General features: G+C 32.1%; 1 protein-coding gene across 7 annotated transcripts in view; it reads right to left on the bottom strand.

Annotated features, from left to right (window-relative positions):
- Positions 1-21,238, bottom strand: part of GRIK2 (glutamate ionotropic receptor kainate type subunit 2) — a 632,322-nt gene that overhangs the window by 151,110 nt on the left and 459,974 nt on the right. For all 7 annotated transcript variants that reach the window (XR_011422112.1, XR_011422111.1, XM_001503914.7 and 4 more), the window contains exon 12: positions 11,409-11,632. Coding sequence is in view for 5 of the 7 variants with exons in the window: in XM_001503914.7 (XP_001503964.1) it covers positions 11,409-11,632 (224 nt within the window). In the remaining 2 variants the exon portion in view is untranslated. The remainder of the gene's footprint in view (positions 1-11,408; positions 11,633-21,238) is intronic.

Genomic DNA, 21,238 nt, shown 5'->3' with positions numbered 1-21,238 from the left:
CGATATATATCGTTTATGTTAAATTTTTACGCCTTACATTGTTCATTAATTAAGCTTGGCACTGTTTAATTGATAGCTTTAGTACCAGAAAGTCCTCAGATTTGCGGAGTGAAGTTCAAGGATTAACTACATATGAATGCTACAATAATATGCTATTGAACATATTATTTAGTAGATCTAAATGGATTGGAAAGGCTTAATGAGATGGTAACAATGATCAGTTCCATTGATTTGCAATTTGTTAATGATGAATTTAAATTATAATCAATTTTTATTAAAAATAGAATCTTAAGGAAGAATAAGTATCACCATCAGCTACAAGTGGATAACTAGAAACAATAAATAATGTCTTCAAAATGTAAGACTTCATGCTGATTCCCATTCAAAATTTATATTTGATGTAGGAAATTAATTTTAATAACAGGCTGATTTCAGATCCTTGTGACCTATTTTGAGCCCAAGAAGTGTTTTTTTGAATAAGATTAAGTTATAATTGTATACCACAACTCACTTCGGTTTTAAACTAGCTACGATTGTTTTTATTGTTATGGGATAAAAATGTCCTTATTATAATCATCTATAGATTCATTTTAAGATTTCTGAAGGAAAAGTATTTTGGTTGCCAAAAAATTCAGCCAATTTTACAAATGTAAAATTAAAAAAAATAACTCTACACTTAGAGCTGGAAACTATTTCTAAAATTATACGATGGCTTTTAGATAGTCTCATTAAATAGCTACTAATACCATTTTTTATACCCAATTGTTCAATTCAATTAAATTAAGAGTGGCTTTAAATTGGGAATAGTAAGGAAAATGGCCCACATATCAACACTGCATACGAAAGCATAGTTTTGTCCTGTCAATAATTTCTCACCAAAATAGCTATTCGTTTGCAAGTGAAGTACTAAACATTAAAAAGTAGTTATTTTAAAATCAATCTAAGCGTAATTTACATTTGGAAAAATTCTCACTTAGGCTTACAGATCAGAAGCAAGGATTTAGCTTGCAGCACACTTGCTAAGGATTTTAAAAGCACTAAGTCCAGTATTAAAAGGCTCAAGGCAAACTAGCCTCAGATCAGTCACGTGGTCATGTGGTCTCTAATAGTGGAAAATGAAACAGACTATGCTTTTTTAAAAGTGGGCACTGTAAGTTGATGATGTTATCAACAAGAACTCGAAGCTGGCATTGGAAAGGTAGCATTTGATTTCCTAGCATCACGTGAACATTTAAATTGATTAGCTAATATGCAAATATCTGGATTATACAAAAATAGCAAACCAGCTATCATAAACATGCAAGGCAGATCAGGGTTTTATTTTCTCATTGACTTTTTAACTATAAAATTAATTTTAATAAAAGTTTCACAAGGTTTAATGACTTGTGGGTTTCTTATCTTCCAACTAAATTTCTTTGAAATCATACTCTATTGTATCAAATGTATCAATAAAATATTTGAAAATTAAGTGTATGCACCAGTATCTAAAACAACTGAAGTATGTTTGGAAAGTACTCACTATTTTGGTTTTCAACCAAAATATTTGAATTAAGACATGTTCACAAAAATATTTCAAAGTTTTTGGCAGATGGAGGACTTTAAACATTACATCTAATATCTTCCTAATTAAAAAAACTTGCAGGCCCAACTAAAAATCGAAGTAGTAATATGAAAATTTTGAAATTGACATCCATTTCCCTGAATGTAAATCTCATTTTTGCATCTCTTTCTACAAGCAAAATTTTCACTATTTTCAATTTTTTTTTTTTTTGGTATAGTCACTTTAGTAAGACCAATTTTCCAAAACATATCTTCAGTTAGTCTAGAGAATTGCTAAATTGATATTGAATGACACACCACCCAGCACCCCCATTCTCGGTACCAATAATAGTAAGGGAAGCAGGGAAACACTTACCTAATTTTATTATGTTAAAATAATATTCAGGTGCATATTCTGAACCAACTTAGATGACAGTTGTAGCCCTATTCTGATTATAAGGTTTATCATGCCAGTAACATACAAACCCTACAATTTCACCTTTGCTTCAAATATTGTCCATTAATTTATTAGGAAAATCTGTTATAAATTTATTTGCCTCTTTTTGTCATCTCAGGGCTAGTCAGACAGGGGCATATGAAAATGGAAACTATTTTAAAATAATTAATTTAGGGTTAAACATCGCTCATAAAGAATAGCAGAAAAATGAGTTATATTCAGGCCAGAGGTGGGGAGCAATTACCTTTTATATATGTTACAAGGTATTGAAACTGAAATTCTGTTTTAATTCAATGTACATTAGACAAAATAGAAAGAATTACACTAGTTTTAAAATGGAGATGTATATAATTACCTCACTAATAGGTTTTTTGTTTATAAAGGTTGTCGGGTTAAATTCTGTGCTTCCAAACAAAATTTCAAAAGTAGGTATAAAATTAACATATTTCTCACAGAGCTAACGTGCCATTTTTATAGTGTCCTTCACTATGCAAGGGTTAACTGGAAATATTTAAAGCCACAGGTGTAGAAAATAAATAGAATAGTTTGCGTTGTCATTTGTTTTACTAATTCTATTTATATACAAAATAGATGCTATCAAGCTCTTTCTATCCAAATATCATATTGAAATTTCTATTGCTATTTGACCCAGCAATATTTTTCCTAAAAATATATATATATATATGCCCAACAGGATTGATATGAAAATAATTTAACTTGAATGATGCAATTATGTAATGAAATGTAAAAATTATAGCAATTAAGGTGTTGTGACATGCTCTAATGAATGAAGTTACATTGGTTGATGATACTATATCTCATACTCATTAATTATTTGGATAGAGTGCATTATTTTACATAGCATGAAGAAATAAAGTTATAAATTACCAGCAAAAATTACATCCATACATTTTCATTTAATACTGATGATATTTCTCCCACATCCACGAATTGTGAAAAAAAAATCAAAACAATATCAACAGCATTTTGAGTCTCAATGAAAGGTCACAATGTGGTTCAAGTCTTTTACTAATTTTACTAAGCCAGTAATTTTCAGGGGAAGAAAGTTAGCATTTCTAGAGAATAAGTTTATGTAGCAAATCCGCACATATGTGGCTTGCTGATGTCTTCCGTTTATGTGCCCAAGTGACTGGAAATATTTTTTTTTTCTTACTTGCAAATCTAAAGAGGAAGACACACTTCCTAAGTGTAACTAATTAAGGTGATTCTCTTATGTAATCACCTGTTATTATAAAACAATATACCGCTAACACATAGAACAAATATTTAATATAGCATTCTTTTAAACATAAAAAAAGGTAGCGGTCTTTTTTTTCTAAAATATTAGAAGGAAAAAGTGGAAGGTGAATTTAACATGATAGTCAAAAAGAGTCAAGTGACACAAGGTTCTTTTCTAAGTCTGTTTTCTGTTTCCTTCTAAATCTGTTTTCTTTTGATTAGAACAATCTTCTTCCTAATTAGAATTTAAAAGTGTAACAATAATAGCATTAAACAAAGAGAAAACGTCTCTAATCTCATCTGTCAGGGGTATGGGGGGATGATGTATATCTATTCATTCCTTAAATCAAACCATAAAAGATATAGTCACTGAAAAGATGCTAATAAATTAATCTCTTCGTGGTTCTCAAATATAACTTGACTATTGTTGACATGCAATATGTATTATTTTCTTCCTTTTCTCTCTCAATGATCCACCAGACCAGTACAAGACTACATAGGAAAATATCCATCTGAAAGCACTCTTATACCAAAGAATCCACAGCAAAAGGACAGCTTTATCCAGTTAAAAATGTCACTAATTTAGGTGTCACGCTTACCAGCATTAAAGAAAAAAAAATGACCTATTTCTCTACATTTCTCAAGACAACTGCCCTCTTTTGAGCAGAGTATTCTCAATCATTGTACAAAGACAACAAACCCCTAATGAACATTTCTTTTTTTCCTCATCATTTTTGTTTCACTGGCTTGCTGCACAGACCCCACTTTTTCAGGGTGCATGTTCATATAAAAGCTTTGGCCTCTCTTGACTAGACATTGTAGATTAAAGTATTTCATAAAGAACAATGTTAAATTAAAAAAAAAAAAAAAAGACACTGACTGTCCTGGGATAGTTTTGGATTGTGAAGACATTTCTTAGGTGATTGAGAAACCCCCTCAAAATCCAAGGGGACCATTTTCCTGGTGGCTATAGAAAAACAGAAGTGCTGTTTTGTTTTGAGAATTAATATGACAAAATAAGCTGGGGAGATGGCGTCTTACAAGCAATTCACAATACTTTGCAGCTATGGAAGAAGTTGCTACCTAGAGACCATAAAATGAAAGAGAATAAGTGGATCACTTGGTGAAAAATGCTTGGTTCTCTTTATTTTGTTGGTTCTTAAGAGTCACCTCAAAGAATTTCTTTCTTATGGTTGGAAAAAAAGAAGGAAAGAAGAGAAAAGAAAGGAAGAGAAACGAGTCATTCACAATATTGTTCTTGTCCTATTAGTTTTTCAATCTAAATTAGCTAACGAGAAATGTGAAAGACACACGGTGGCAACTGCCAAGGAAGCCACTACACCCCTTTTCCAAATCTTTCAAAGAAAAAAATAATTTCTTACAAGAGTACTGCTTCTCATCAGGAGATGTGTGTGTGTGTGTGTGTGTGTGTGTGTGTGTGAAAACATAACTATATGTTCCATAAAGGATTCATTAAGAACAGAGGTTCCAGTTTTTCATAGCAAATACAGTCATTTAATACACATTCGACTGCAAGCTTTTAGCATTCTCGAATTTCTTAATGTGACTCTATATACTGTAATTTATTAAAATTAGTTCCTGTGATTTACTGAGCTAGAGATCATGGAACTTCTAAATTGAAACATATCGTCTTAGGGTGACCACAGCTTTCAGAAGCTCATTGGCCAAGACATTTACTGAGTGGATACACTTGCAATGACTAGACAGAGAGGCAGCTTTTTTGTTTCTAGGAGTCTCTGAATTCAATTTGGTGATGGAAGCAAGGAAAGACACAGGCAAATAATTTATCCATGGGATATGAAAAATAAAAACGGGCTATCCAACTTCTGCTCTTGCACTTAGACTCAATTTTGTCCTAACAATCAAAAAATATTTTTAGGCAAAAAATAACTTAAAAAGTGATGTAGAAATTACTAAAAGATGCTCAAGCTCAATTATTTTTAAAGGAAAACACCAAGAAACATTTGATTACAGAAGATTACCGAAAAAGCACTTTAATTTAAATTATCTTTGTCTTACTCAATTTCTTTCTCCAATCTTTTATTCTTGTAAATGTCTAGCACAATTATAAAGTTGAGAAGAGGAAAACATGTTTATTTTCTCTTATGATGATTGATTCTCTTCTTTATCCTATACAGATAATTCCAGTCAAAATCTCGACTGCCTCAATTGTCCAGCTACCATATTCACCACTGCTGAAAAGAAGTCACTGATTCAACTTAGTTTCAATTCGTTTGGTTCTGCTACTTGTACAAACTAAGATTTTGGGAGGGGGGGGGTTATTGACTCCATGTCTACTTTGTAACCATGAATACTATCACAACTATTAAAAATAAAGTTAATTATTTTACAATGGATTTACCAAATAACAATTGTGAAAAAAAAATCTGTTAAGGTCGAAGTACCCTCATCTCTTATGGAAACATAGATTGAAAGTGTATCTAGTTTTAATCAATGTTAACTTTTAGGTCCATAATTAAGGTATTTGTTATTATAACCAATTTGAATAATCACTTTCATACGTGTGAAAGGCATATTTAGCAAAACAGCACTGTTTCAACCCAAAGTTTCATTAAATTCTAAGAAAATTACTAAACAGGAAGAGGAATATCAGAGGCTTCCTGGCAATTTTCTTGAGTAACAAAATGACTAAAAAGTAAAAGTAAAATATGTCTAAAATTACATTATGGAAAGGTAAAACTGAAACGATTTTCTAGTAAGAGGTGGGCAAGTTGGTGGCAAAGGCACACAACAAAATTGGCATTTTATTTCAATGTGACAACAGTCTTTTTGACAGCAGATTAGTTTAACATCAAACATCCTACCAAAACAGTAATCCATTTCCAAGTGCATAATAATTCATTGTTGTTCTTCACTGTACATTAAATTTCACCCATCACTGTGACAGGAATATAAAAGTGATTGCACACTAATCAGGAGCCAAGATCAAAGCTGTTAATGCAAGCTCTTTGGACATGGTTTCCTAAACTCTGTTAAACCATCAAAAACATTATGTTTAGAACATCTTTAACTCTGAGCCCCAAGAGAAATATAGAATATTTTTACAGGTATGAGGACTCTCCGTAAGGCAATAGCCTTGTCCTCTTGTGACCACAGACCATATTAGAGCGTATGTTGAAACGTATGTTGAAACAGTCCTGGTGGTCACTCTAATAATAAAGCCTTGGGAAGATTCTAGAGAGAACATCCCTTGCCTCCCAATCCAATAATCCAATAGATAATGTTCTAATATCCTAAAAATCATGCAAAGTAATTAAATGCAATAATACACAAGAAAGTCCTACATTCTTTTTAACTTAGAAAAACTTCTATTATGTATTTAACACATTGAGCAATCTTCAATTTACTATTCTTGCTAGGAAGGCCTGGGTAGTCAATATTTCTTGGCTTCTTTTACTCCTTTTTCCTATATTTGACCATATTCATTAGTTCATTTAAGTAACCTCAGAAATTTCTGTGTAATAATAGTCTTACTACAAAATTTGGTATAATGTTACTTTTCTTCTCCAGAGTTTATTTGTATTTAATTTTAAAATGCCAATCTCAGAATACAATATGCCAGTTCTTATATGTAGGTGAGTAATTATCAAGGTAGCATCAATCCTGTTGGAGGGAAATGTGTGTACCATTATTCCCTTCTTTTAAGTTTCATTTTTAGTTATTCATCTCTGTATACCAAACTACTAAGGACCCTAGACTAAGATTTGCATGCTGAATTTCAGAACAGCTCTGGTTGTCTTGGAGACAACTACAGTTAATAAAGAAAATTTTAAAAATTCTCTAATATTATGGGAATTTAAATTGACTCATTTTACAAATAGCATTTATTTTAGCAATACTATTTCTTCTTTAGGAAGGGAAATATTTGAAGCAAGGTGAAAAATATCTCTCATTTTTAGTGTAAAGAGTGAGTTTCCTAGCCAGACTTTTTATATGACTAACTGCCATCTCTATACTGATACACCTAGGTCAAAGAAAAAAAGAATAAAAAAAGAGGGAAAAAGGTTTAGGAGCAAATATGACTAAGTACTAGCCCATCACGGACAAGATTTCTTGCTAATCCTCTATCAGGCAAGAGCTATTGTAAACCTACCTGGGATAAGGCCATTCTGTGTCTAGAATGCAGTGCCTCAGGCTCATTTTTACTCTTAAATAAGAGTTCTCAGCTAATTCAGATAAGCATGCTGATTGTGTCATTACGCTATAAACAATAATGCGAGCGTTTGCAAGAGATTATATAACCATAAGAGATTATAAAACTGTACCCAGACAAACAAGACCATATATCTCTTTCTTAATACTGGTTAAAAAACTTTAGAGCGTTTGTTAAATATTTATTAAAAAATTATTTTCTTATAAAATAAGGATGAGGGGAAATTTTAAAAAGCTAACACAATCTACTTTTAAATTCAATTTTGTTAAATGTAAATTCTAACACTTATAACCTGTTTTTATATTCTAATAACTAACAATCTGCTTACTGTTTTATTTCCTTAATAGTTGTATATTTCTCACCAGTGAAATATACGTTATTAGCCAGTTTTTAGAAAAATATATTTAAAATACATGGCATTCATTTAAAAAATTAGCATAACTATGAAGTATTTCTGTGAACTCATTCAAAGCCAATAGATATTTGTCAGATAAATGCATTGATTATGAGTTTATTAATGAAAAGAATGTATCCAGTCATTTTTGTTCTTCGATTTAAGCATATGGTACAATTCTCAGAACATTATAGCTAGCCAGTAGATATTTGTTGAAGAAGTTAATGAACAGATGAAGGTCATAAATTAATTTTTAATACTTTATGGGACTCTCATTATCCAGTGCTTACTAGAGGTTCAACAAATATTTGACTAATTGAATGAGTGATTGACAGAATTATTCAACTAAAGTGGAAACAGAGAACAAGTTGAAGATGTGGCTTGCTCGCTAGAAAGATATGGAAGATTAATTGTTACAATAATAATAGGAACAATATCAGTAGGTGACCAAAAGAAAAGTAAAGTAATAGCAAATAAAAATTTTGACTGTACCTAAATCATTTATTAATTTTAATTTTGAGATAAATATATATTACATAACTTCCTAAAATTCAATATGATATAACTTCCAAACATTAATAAATATAAATATTGTCGTTGGAGTGGTATTATTTTAGAACTTTGTTTCTGTGATTTTCAGAGAGAATGAAACACATATCTGAGCATTTTTAAAATGTAATTTGTCTTTCTTTTCTCTGTAATCATTAAGGAGATAAAGACAAAGAATATACATAAAGATAAAGAAAATGCCATATCTATTTTGCCATCAATAATGATGTTCGTAAGTTCATCAGTGATCTCTACATGACGTGACATAATCTTTATTCATATGTAAAATCAAAATGCTACATTTATTTTGAATTGATATCAAATATCATGATTCCATTTAAATTAGCAATTAAGTTCTATAATTAAAAGTTGAAAATTTTATCTGCATTTGCACATCACCAACTTTAGTGGCAGTAAGAGCTCAATACTATTAATTTAGCTTTAGGAGTTCAGTTTACAATTTAAATGGACTCTATTCAAGAAATTTTCTGTTAATCTGAGTTTTTAGTGTGTGTTCTTTTAGTATGGTAGTATTTATACAAGATTATCACATTATTGAGAATTGAACAAAATATTCTGAGATAATCCATAAATAATTTATTTTTATATTTGGTATTCTTTTACCAAGAATAGTTAATATTATTCATTACTTAATATAAGATATCTAACATTGTTTATTACATAGAATAGCTGTTAACTTGTCCATAAATGAAAATTTTACACAATTTTTTAAACTGTGTGAGATCTTTCACATCATTGAATAAGATGCTATAATAGAATCATGCTCAAATCCATTCATTTAATAACTAATGATAAAATATAACAGGAATATTCCAAAATTTAAAGTCACTAAAATAATGGAAGACTAGCTCATTTTATGTTCTCAAATAGAGTGACATGGATGTATTTCTTTTATGCAAAATGACTACAGATTACCATAACTATACAGATACTATATTATTATATTATTTGATGGTTTATCAAAGTGAGAGTTACAGAAACATTTTGAAAGTTATATAAGTGCATATCCATACCACATGTCTCTATTTGCAAATATACTTTTAAGCTAGAAAAGAATCCAGATATTTCACTATTTGCTTTTGAATCTAATTTCAGAAGATTTGTGCTCAGAAAATTAAAAAATATCTAAATTTCCTAAAACGAATTTAAGGTAACTCAATAGTCTCTAAGATCCCCTAGAAACTGTGATTAGACATAATTCAGCTTGATTGATGCCCACACAATTGCCTCAGAATTGTATCAGGACCCTTTTCACTAGGCTTGTTTATCATCTTCCCAGGAACTCTCATGAATTGATTAAGAAGGAACAGGTGTTCCTGCAAACTTCTCTATACTTAGGCTTTTCTATACTTTGCAGAATTTATTTTTCTGTTTGCCCTGTGGGCAGGCTGCAGAGTTCTCTAACCATTGAATTATTTAGCTATAATCCTTGAACTCATTTCCCTGAACATATAAAACAGGATGGCTTGTGTTAGTCACTACAAAAAAAAGTAACTGGTCCACAGATGCTAAAAAATGAGAAGATTGTTTTATTTTCACAAGATATGGAAAAAGCTGGGGCTAAAAGTTTATGAACTTCATACTCCAAATTCTCATTTTTGGGGAAGAACTCTAAACTTCAAATAAAAATTTTAACTTGATCTACCATACAGTTACAAATGCTGTATGTCTATATGGTTCCAATACAAATTTTCAGCCAAATTCAAATGATAATTGTTTGAAGAGCTCAAGTGTTAATGTTGAACCAATTAGATGGAAAATTACACATTTGTGGAATATTTATTTGTAAATATATCAAAAACATCTGTGTATAAATACGTAAAAATGTAAATACATAAAAAATATTATGCTACTTCTATAAATGATTTTATTCCTTTTTTAATTGAATGAACAAAACTTGCTTTACTGCTAGGAAAACATACATGACCTCATTGAAAAAAGAATATGTTCAAGGAAGGACAAATATCCTTAATGATAATCAGAAGAACCTGTGTAACATAATTGAAAAACCCCAGATATGTAATATTTAATTTTGATGATAGGGGAAAAATATGTTTATAGTTATACTTTATAAGTATTTTTATAAACATGAAAAATTTATACGTAGAATTCTAATTCATCTTGGATTAAGAGCTATCTTTTTGATATCTGACAGAATAAAAAGTGCAAAGACTATAATGAATATGTGGCTTTTAAGGTCATTAGAGTAACAATAGAGTTCTGAGTCCTGAGACAGAGTCTTAATTTTATTAATTAAGGCAAAAGGTAAACTAAATCATATTGAAATGATCTAACTGTTGAAAATTTGATAGTGAAGTAAGCATAAATGAAAAATGATTATGAATTTCCAGCTCAGAGTAACAGTAAAGTGGCAAAATCAAAATAGATTGAGCCATATCATAGATTTTAAAGGCCATTATAAAAATATAAAACTATGTATTTTTTCAGTTAGGCATTTGAGTTTCAGATGCTATGATTGAAATATATGCTACATGTAAATGAAAATAAGGCAGTTTTTTGTGTGGACATATTTGTTCTGTGAAAGAAAAAAATTTTATGTAGAGAATCATGGTAGTCTTTTTATCCCTAAAAGGCTTATTTTCAACTAGCCTTGGTTCATTAAAAAAAAAAAAAAAAGCTTTTTAAATTTTACCATTTGGTTTTTCTTATGACTGATTTGTTAATCAAATTAGTAAAACATACTATTTTGCTCTCTGGTTAAAGAGAAATCTTCAAAATGAGGAAATATTTTTATATCATAGTGATTTGGACTGCTTTTAGACTCTGAACTCTACCACACTTATAGCTCACTGACACAACCAGCATGCTTTCTGCCCAAAAAGGCATCATAGTACATTTTAGAAAGTTCCGTGACTCCTAATAGTTCATTAGTCTACAGCACCCGATGGGAAATAAAGAAAAAGAACAGTAAAATTGGTTGTGACTTTTGACAATTATTAGTTAGAAAAAGGAGGTAACAATTGCCAAAAAAATCACAAAAGTGAGCATGTTACCTGGCTATGACAAAGAGCACACAACTGACACCCAAGTAAGCCAGCAGAATATACATCCAGATATCAGGGGAGAGAGGATTCAGGAAGGAGAAGACGCCTGGGTTTGTACCATTGGGCTTGCGGTACAAAATACTTATTCCAAGTGTCATAAAGGGCTTGGAAAAGTCGATGACCTTCTCTCGAACGTAGGTAATAGCCAGTGGAGCAACTGCAAGGTCAGCTTTCTGTAGAGAGACACATAGAAAAACAAAATTGGTCCTAAGTCACAAGAAAGAAGTCAGCAGCCAAATTAAACAGAACAAAGATTTTACACTTGAGAATTGTCTCAATAATGATTACCTTAACAATTAAAGCATTCTTCACTCTGAAGTGAAGCATCTGATTTACTCTGCTACTCAATTCTAGGTGCTTCTAGACTAGCAAACCAGCATTTCTTGCAAGTAGATATAGAAAGAAAAAACTACATAGGATGGAAAAACTGAAGAAATTATTGTACATTCAGTACTTGAATTATTATGCTACTGAAACTTCTCATAATTACTTTTAATCTAAACTTTTAAAACCATATAATATCAATTGTGATTTTCTAAATACTTTGGTCAAATTCTAAATCGTAATAATAACTACCTCAAGTTATTTAGCTGATAATCAAAAAACATTTGTTCTAGTTTTAAAACTATAGATAAAAGGTTAGTCTTTAAATAGTTAACATTGTGAAAATCATCTTCTAATATGATTGTGTTTACTGTTCCTGAGTTTTATTTTTATTCCTCTAATTTGTTTTATATCATTTAGTGAAAATCCTTGCATCCTTGCCTAAATCGCATTAGGAAATGAGTTTTTCAATTTTTACAAAGTTGCTAATTTTCCACGGTAGCTTAAATATGTTAAATCACTAATGCTTTCACTCATCATTTTATAATCATCTGTCAGGGACAAAGTTAAGCTTTAATATATTGAAAGAAATAATTACAATATTTTAAAATAACAAAAGCATCTATTGACATCTATGATGGAAAGCTATATTTCTGTGTTCTCTTTATTTTCATAAACATACTAAGCTTTCAGAGAATATATAAGAAATACTCATTGTAGAAAGCTACAGAAAAATGTATAAAAGAATGAAATTAGGCATATACTGTTTCCTTGCCTCAGAGATTGATGCAGGACCTAAAAAAAAAACTTCTCAAAGAGACTGAGTTTGTTGATGGCATTATTCAGGGTATGTGTTTGTATGCATTTGTGTGTTGGGGGTGTGTGGGGAAGAGGGAGCATTCAGATGCTTGGATAGAGTATCTTTGAGAGTAGCAAGGGAGAGCGAAAGAAATTTCTCTAAAAATTAGGAAGGAAAAACAGGTCTTCAGGGTCCTGGGGAGAGTATCATCATATTCATAAATCAAGGAAAATATCAATTTAACAAGAATAATTGCTAATGGCCCTTACGCATTTGCTATGCAACAGGCACTGTGCTAAGAACTTTACATGAATTATCACATTTAATCCTTACACAATCCTACTGTTATTCCCATCTTCAGATAAGGAAACTGAAACTATGAGAAGTTAGAAAACTTGTTCATTGTCGTAGAGCTAACTGAGCATTGGAGCCAGGACATAAACCCAAGCTATTGAAATCTGTACTTAGAGCTAACCATGACATGCACCTCAGAAACCAGGAATGGAATCATGGAGACATTATTCATTCATTCATCTATGAAAAAGTTTGTAGACATGGAATGAGAAATATGTAGAAGCAAGGAGGGTCATTAGCAGATTACAGTCTCTGAGAATTTAGAAGGTTAGGTGAGAGTTCAGGCAGATGGAATGTTTTCCACAGGAAGGAGCCAGCACTTCTTCTAAGACAAAAGGGAAGGCAGTAAAGATGGTTTGAAAAAGTCAACAAATTTGTTAGGGAAAGAAAGTGATAATTTAAGAACAAAGATTCCAGGTAAAAAATGAACAATATGAAGTGGTGGCTTGCTCCTGTTTTGGGGGTTGAATATACAGCACAGTTCATCTACGTGCCACTTTACTTTATAACTTGCCTTCTAAGCACATGAAAAGCAAAATTTCACCCCATATAAAGCACGTAAAGGAGTATGCTTTAAACTGGCAAAACATTTTTTAATTTATAATATATATTTACAAAAGTTAGGAAGCAATTCAAATAACATATATTAAAACAAAACCACTATATTATTCCAAAATGGTTGTTCTGTTACCAGCTCTCAGTTACTATCAGCCCTGATATTCCTTCCCCTACAGTGAACCCAGCATACATGGGTTAAAAATAAAGGCACACATTCCCGGGTCCCTGGGTCTTTAGTTACACTCATACGTAAATGTTTATTTCTTTAACCTCTGACTCCCTGAGCTATAGAGCCAAATAGAAGTTACAAATTGTTCAAGTCCAGATGACCTCACGCTGGGCTCCCACTAAAGTTGTGGCTAATCCCAGGACCTTGAAGTTGTTTTACAGAGAAACTAATGTCCAGAGACTATCAAGAAACCAAAGTTTCCCAGGCCCAACTCCTCAGCTTCCTGAAATCAGATACCTTCCACCATGGAAATAAACAGCCAAGGACACTCATCTGAGAAATCCTTTGTCTCCTCCACAGGAAGCAGCCCCAGACACAGGCCAAAGGGAGAATGCTGACCAAGAAGTCCATGACCCCCTTCCTCTACCTAAAACCCCAAATAAAAACCCCTATCCATTTCTTAATGGGAAGCTAGCAATTTTGGGGCACTGGCCCTTGCTTTGCTCCCTCTGCCTGGCAAAGTAAAGCCTTTCTTTTTTCACCCGGAGACTCTGTTCTCTTTATTTGGATTGGCATTGGGATCAGAGACCAAACTTTCAGTAACAGTTCTACAGGCATATATTAATAGGATTTATTACAAAAACATCAAATTTCAAAGTTTACTCAGCATTGCCTAAAATAAAATTTCTATTCCAAAAAGAAAAAGAAAGAAATGACAAAAAATGACACATTAAAATACTTTTAATTATAAAAGAAATTAGTCATTTGAAACCAAAGATATAAGCAGACACTTTAAAATATAACTTAAGAAAATAAATGGATCGACAGACTGTGGTACATCCATATAATGGAATATTACTCAGCAATAAAAAGAAATGAGCTATCAAGCCATGAAAAGACTTGGAAGAACCTTAAATACATATTGCTAAGTGAAAGACGCCAGTCTGAAAAGGCTATATACCTTATGATTTCAACTATATGACATTTTGGAAAAGGGAAAACTAGAGACAGTAAAAAGATCTGTGGTTGCAAAGGTCTCAGGGGGGTAGAGTCGTGATGAATAGGTGAAGCACAGAACATTTTTAAGGCAGTGAAACTATTCTGTAAGAAACTGTAATGGTGAGTACGTGACAGCATGCATTTATCAAAACCCATAAAACTGTCCAACACAAAGAGCTAACCCTAATGTAAACTATGTACTTCAGCTAATCATAATGTATCAATAATGGTTCATCAGTTGTTACAAAGTGCTGCACTAACGGAAGCCGTTAATAATAAGGGAAACGGTGTGGGGAGGGGTAGGAAGAAGAAGGCATATGGAAACTCTACTTTCTGCCTAACTTTTCTACAAACTTAAAACTACTCTAGAAAAGCCTAGAGTTATTAAAAAATAACAATGGGTTGTTTTAACCATATTCTCAGTTAGTAGGATTTAATGTGTTATGTTGATTAATGAATTAGAACTTGGTTGCTACTATTAACAACAAAATGCTCAGAACTTATCAAACATCAATTGTCAAAAATAATCAGTCTCTAATTGCACACCAAATATATTTTTAAATCCATTTAAACAATGAGACTTCAGGACTATCTTGCAGCAGTAAAGATGAATATTTATACATAATAGCATTCTCTATGAATAAGCTCTAACTTCATTACAAGTCCCTTAATAATACAAGTGTGGAATTTAATCAAGATGTAATTATGTTAAAGTTGTTTATAAGTATCATGTTATTAAAGACTGAGCAGTTGGAGAAAAGAGCCTGATGGTAAAGTTGAATAATCCAAGAAATTTTTAACTTTGTACATAGAAGTTAATATGATTTAATGAAAATAGATTCAGTAATCAATTTTTTATTTTAAAGAATAATCTTGCATTAGAAGAAGCCAGTGGTCAAAATTATTTTAAAAAATCTATTTCAGCCAATGAAAAATAAATAAGTAAATGGTTATGTGTTATATGAATGGTGCAAAGGAAAGGAGAGCTCACTTCTACCTGATCAGGTCAGAGAAGGCTTTACCAAATAATTATACCTGTGTTGCTGCTTTAAGAAAGAGTCTGAGACGACAAAAGCCTGAGATGGCAGTAGCAGGAAAAAGAAATATCATAGTAGTAGGGAGCATTAAATGGGTCCATGATGGGCCAAGACTGAGTTATATTCTTTGCCCATATCAATTCCATTAATCCTCACAACAGCTCTACCAAATTTGTAGTGTGATTTGCTTCTTACAGATGAAAAAACCAGAATCGTGAGAGTTTAAGGAAAGTATGGCTCCAAAGATGACTTAACCATACTCATTTCCCACTATTTTTCTGTAGAATTATTCAAATGCATCATACCCATTGCTTCCGCTATGTTGTTTCTGTATTTCCCTGCCAAAAGGATCTTCCCTTTCCTCCACTCCACAAAGTCTATAAGACACATCTCCAGTTCTTTCCCTCCGTTGTAGCCTTCCCTGAACATTCGATACACAGTAATTTCTCCTAAGTGAATTTTTATAGCACTTATAAACTTAACCATGTAATTTAACATGTAACAATACTTTATGTTGTCTTATTTCTGAGTTTTGCATTAAGTCAAGTAATATGATATGAGACTTCTGGATGTAGGTATTTTTGTAATTGCACTGTCGCTGTTCACATGATATTAAAAGCACTTTGAAACCCACGACATTGCCTTCAATCAAAGCTCAGAGCTCTGAATTGAGGGAATGGTAAAGTATCCTTCCCTGGAAATTTCACAGAGATGCCCAGGCAGTAGCTATTTACTAATTTAATGTTTTAATTTCATATTCTATCATTCTCTGTGAAACCTTTCCAAATTGTCTTATTCAGCCCTATTATCATAATCAATTTAACAGCCCTAGGGCACCAGACAAAATCTGACCCCAAGGAACTGTGTAGTAAATGTTTGCTGAATACAGTTTCAATTTCACTTACTAAAATTTTCCGAGAAAATCACTCAGAATTTTTAAATGAACATTTTTTTTCCTATTTTCTCTGGAAATAAGATTTATTTACACATTAAGATAACTTCCAGTAAACTGCACATCTAGGGAGAACAGAATAATTCTCTTTATGGAGTTATACAGCTAATAGTAAACCTTTAATTAAAGTCTCATAGAACAATGGTAAAATTTATTGGTCTAATTTCTAATTACCTAATACAAAAATTGATAACAAAGCATATCTTCATGAATGGCACAATGACTCCAAATTTGATCATGTTGAGAAAACCTTCTCTATGAAGTCCCAAGGATAACAGAACATAATGATATTGTTTTAAAATATATGATTCAGTCAATGAAACATCTTACGCATATTTCTGAAAGTTCTTGCAATTTAACAATAGAAAATCAGTTCTAAGCATTGTTTTCTCTCCTATGATGATATGAAACAGTTAATAAAATGGTAAAATAATTAAAGTAGTAAGTACATATGAGTAAACTGGAAATATTTTAACTGATTTAGCTGAGACATTTAAACTAGTTAATTATGCATATTAATTTTAATGTCACCTAAAAGTGATATCACAGTTTCCTAAATTCTTCATAAGGTATAATGTGATCAAATGCTTTGCCTCTGTGTGCACTTTCAGGAAAACATGTTTCATCTTCTGTACACATGGTGCACCACCTCCACCACTAGTCACACTGCCTGGACTCTTGCAGTGGCCTCCTAATTGGTGTCCTGCTTTCATTCTTGCCCAATGAGAATCCATTCTTCCTCCAAAGACCAGAAGGGTCTTTTTCAAAACACTTACCAGATTATCACTTCTTTTTTTTTTTTTTTTGAGGAAGATTAGCCCTGAACTAACATCCACTGCAAATCCTCCTCTTTTTTTTGCTGAGGAAGATTGGCCCTGAGCTAACATCTATGCCCATCTTCCTTTACTTTATATGTGGGATGCCTGCCACAGCATGTCTTGATAAGCAGTGCACAGGTCTGTGTCCAGGATTCGAACTGGCAAACCCTGGGCTGCCGAAGCGGAGTACTCAAACCTAACGCTGTGCCACCGCCTGGCCCCTGGGTTATCACTTCTTGCTCAGAATCCTCCAAGAACTTCTAGCACACATAGAATAAAATCTAATCGCTACAAGAGATAGCCCCTGTCTACTTCATCAACATCAATTCCAATTACCCTTCCAGTCCTTCTTGGGTCACTCTTGTTCCAACAACTCTAGCTGCCTTCCTAATTTTTAAGTGTGTGCACATATTGAGGTCTCAAGGCCTTTATACTTGCTAGTCCTTCTTCCTGGAAAGCTTGTCCCTCATACATCCATATGGCTTATTGTCTCACTTCATTCACATGTCTGTTCTGATGTCAGTCACTCAAAGGGATCTTTCCTGACCACTCATTCTATCACTCTTTATTGCCATACTACATGTTCATTTCTCTTCATAAAATTTATCATGACCTGAAATTATGTCACTTATTGTTGGCTTCCTTCCAATAGAATGGATGTCCCCTTTAAGTAAGGATTTTCTCTATTTTGTCCAAGTCTGTATCTCCAGTGCCTGGTACAGTGCCTGGCACAGAGTAGTCATTAAATAAATATTTGTAATTGAATTAATAGATGTATAATACTACCAACATTGCTAATTCTACTCCCATTATCCCCCTAAACTTTGTTACAAAAAAGAATAATCTTGAGGTTTATCTTCTTTTTGATTTTTCTCCCAAAGACTCTTTTATTTTGGCTGTTGTACCATTTTTGTTGTAAGAATCACACAGTAATAGAGATGTTTAGGACAAACACCCTTTTCCTTCATCCCTCCCATCACCCCAGCAACCTCAGTCCACTGATACTGTTTAGGTCTCTGTCCCTGGCAGCACGAAAGAGAGATGCTGGATCATGTGGTTAACATTGGAATGATATAAGAGAAGGAAGAAGAGTTAAAAAACGACATCAAAATTTTCCATATGCATTATTTCTATCTTTGATGTAACTGAAACAATAATAAATAACTGATAGATGTTTCATATTTAATATCTCTGTGATAAACTGGCCTTTTGTTATGATAATAAACAAGAAATCACCTCATACCATTATGTTAGTACTCACTAGGTTGTGTTTAAGAAAAAAGTTCGATGACATTAAATTTATATGTTTCGTAAATGTGCAAAACCAAACTTCAAACTTCTATAAATTGCATATATTATATACTGTACACAACCTAATATCTATCTGTAGGTTTACAAAAACATAAGCTTATATTTGAGAAATATGCCTTTAGTTGCTTTTCACCAAATCAAGTAGTAACCACAGTGAAAATTAGGCAACTGAGTTATAAAATATGGCGATGTCTTTCACACTTGTAGGGCCTGAATAGAGGCAATTAAGAAAGATTTAAACATAAACAGTAGTAGATTCAGCTGCTGCTTCAGCAGCTGTTACTTTATTAATGCTTAAGTAAGCCTGCTGATAATTTCAAATGATACTGATGAAATCTACCAAACTTGCCATTAATGACTCAATGAAAAATGAAATTCTCAACTAGTAATCCTTCAGAAACGTCATGGCTCCAAAATACTTCTAAAGTTTGATATTTTTTTAATGGGTGGGGGCATTAATTGTTTTTGTTTTATTCCCACCCAGATCTGATTTCATTGTGAACTCTCAACTGGATGGTTTATAAATACTAATATTTCTATACTAAAGTTGTCACAATATCTTCCTCTCTCCAATATTTCCAAGGGATTTATTTATTTTTGAATGCCCTCATTGAGTTAGTTTAGCTGCCTAGAAAAAGATAATACACAGAAATTAGGGTTTTTTTCACACTGATAATATCAAGAAAACTAAACTTCTTTTAAAAACAATTGGAAATCATGAATATCAATACTTCACAGTGGAATTCAGTATATCTGTTTTTCATGAGCCAAGTACTGAATGATGGTGTCTCTAACATTTTCTGTTCTGGATTTTGGGTATTACAGATCTCCTGATTTTAAAATAATTAATGTCTTTTAAAATTATAGTAAAAGTGAAAACATTTTATTCTGCCAAAGACAATCACCTAAATATGAAAGATATTCTATTACGTTCTATATTTAAACATACATGAAAACAAAACGAGGAAAAATCCATAATATTACTCAAACTTAATATTATTATATTTATTTTTCAAGCAAAGAAGAATCTCTTGAGAAGACAGAGATGATCAAAGGCTTCTTTGAAACAAATTTACATGCAAAGTTTCAAAATAAAAAACTAGAAAAAATTCAAAATATTTAAAATCTCAGGTTATTTCTTGAACTTATAAAACATTTACACAATTTCTTGTTACTTATTTAAGCTATTATTTCACCTATATATTTTCTGCTAAACCTTCTTTCATCTCCCAATTTAAATGCTATAAGAACACAACCAGTGGGCCAAGAAACACCTACTAGCACTAAGAAGGATGACTATGAACTACAAGGAAGCTTCTTAATGGAATCTTGAACTTATCATTCTGCTCTAGTAAACTATTCTTCAGTGAATAGTGGATTAAGGACATTGGATTCCTGGGGTCTATTTTAAAATAATAGGTAAATTATAACAGTTGTAAATAATCAATGCTATAAAATTTTATATTATTATCAGTTTATTTCAAAATAGACATTAATTTTGAACAATTTTAGAAATAGTTTTAGAATTAATTTATTTAGAATATTTGTCACAATAACAAGCATTCCTTAACAAAGGATTATCAAAATTCAACTATGCACCAGGCCTTGGGGAAAGTGTAGGATACAAAAGTGTTTATGACAGTCTCATTTCTCAGGTGCTCACAGCAACATAGGGAAGATTAACATGGAAACAAATAATTGGAAAAGTCTAATAAGTACTTCAGTTGAGGTACATATAAGGCACAGTTGATCTACAATTTTGATGGCTTGACAAATTGTTGCTGTTATGGGTTATATAAAAAGATATTCACTATTAGAGTTTACATTAATTCTGAAAAACCTGGAGTTGAAATGGGACCGATACACAGATGCTCCATAGTTAGTATTAAAGAAAGGGCAATGGACTTAAGAGGGAAAAGTGATAGGTATTATAAGCTATCTTTAAGCTCCTGATTATCCACTCTTCACTGCTGGACTGAAAAAAGATTATGCCGAGGAGTTTAAAAATTAAAGTGATCTTGAGAGTGGTTTATTCTTCAATACGAGAGGAATAAGAAGAGTTGAATGGCATCTTACACGCATAAGCCCCCAAATGAAACTGGAAGGTGCTCCCAGGGCAACCTCTTCTAGTTCCTTTTCCTGCTAAAGTACAAATAAACCCTAGATAATTTTCCTATACGGTCTTAGTATTCTTACCCAAAGACACTGTTAGAGTATCTAAATACTCTAGAGAATAAGTTATTACAGGATCTTCAGTGTATCTTCCAACAGAACAAGGGAAGTTTTTTGCTACGTAGAATGTACCTCTCCCAGCACTTTTTTTAGAAATAGATTTACATCATATGCTGAATTGCTAAGCAAACCTATCTTTGAATGGGCAAAATCTAAAATATAAATTTAGTGAATTCCCTACATTCAAAATCTTATACTTAGAACAAAGTATATATTAGTATTTGCT

Source organism: Equus caballus, chromosome 10 (genome assembly GCF_041296265.1).
Source record: "Equus caballus isolate H_3958 breed thoroughbred chromosome 10, TB-T2T, whole genome shotgun sequence".
Taxonomy (NCBI): domain Eukaryota; kingdom Metazoa; phylum Chordata; class Mammalia; order Perissodactyla; family Equidae; genus Equus; species Equus caballus.
This window is presented reverse-complemented; position numbering and strand designations above follow the sequence as displayed.